The sequence below is a fragment of the Dendronephthya gigantea genome, unplaced genomic scaffold, assembly GCF_004324835.1.
Source record: "Dendronephthya gigantea isolate DGI-Jeju-01 unplaced genomic scaffold, DenGig_1.0 000061F, whole genome shotgun sequence".
Classification (NCBI taxonomy): domain Eukaryota; kingdom Metazoa; phylum Cnidaria; class Anthozoa; order Malacalcyonacea; family Nephtheidae; genus Dendronephthya; species Dendronephthya gigantea.
This window is the reverse complement of record NW_021163071.1, coordinates 1,094,927-1,095,592: the sequence shown is the minus strand read 5'-3', so window position 1 is coordinate 1,095,592 and position 666 is coordinate 1,094,927. Positions and strand designations below refer to the sequence as shown.

Genomic DNA, 666 nt, shown 5'->3' with positions numbered 1-666 from the left:
ATGTCTGACAAAGCGTATATCTTACTAGATACACATCTACATGTAACTTTCTCATTTCTCTCATTGACTCTCTTATTTGCTTTCATATACTCTAACTTAAAGACAGAGAAAAGGCGGAAACTGAAAGAAGTCACATCTATGGAAAATATAGACAATGCAACTAAAGAAAACATTAAAAGAATGAAATCTGACAAGCGGCTTTTGATGACAATATTCTTCATCTTATTGCTCTTTTTCCTAACATATTCGCCTTACGCTGTTTTCATTCATTTGGGATTTTTCTGCACATCCTGCAGTAAATCCAAGTTCTATTATTTCTTGAGCCGAACATCCGAGCCCGCAATGTCTCTGAACAGTGTTCTCAACCCATTTATTTATGCGTGGCGACACAAGAACTTTCGTAAGGCTCTAGGATGGGTCGTGAAGTGTCGTGGACGAAAAAGGCCGAATGTTTGAGAATATGAAAAAATAGGCATTGCCTGAAGCTACACGCAAAAAGCACTTGCAACCTTGCATAATGTGAAGGGTCATATATTCAAGATATTAAACTCCTTTAAGAAGCGCCGACTTATTGGTAAATAAATTGCATGCGACTCAAAATGTCAATAGGGTGCAAAATTTAACAGGTGCAAATTTCCGCAGAATTTTTTTTTTGGTACAGTTCGT

At 37.1% G+C, this 666-nt stretch overlaps 1 protein-coding gene across 1 annotated transcript; it reads left to right on the top strand.

The window, feature by feature from the left end:
• On the top strand, nt 1–456 carry LOC114530213 (galanin receptor type 1-like). The gene has a single exon (XM_028551791.1). It carries the CDS (start codon nt 1–3, stop codon nt 454–456), a length of 456 nt encoding a protein of 151 aa, XP_028407592.1.
• The last annotated feature ends 210 nt before the right edge of the window (nt 457–666 follow it).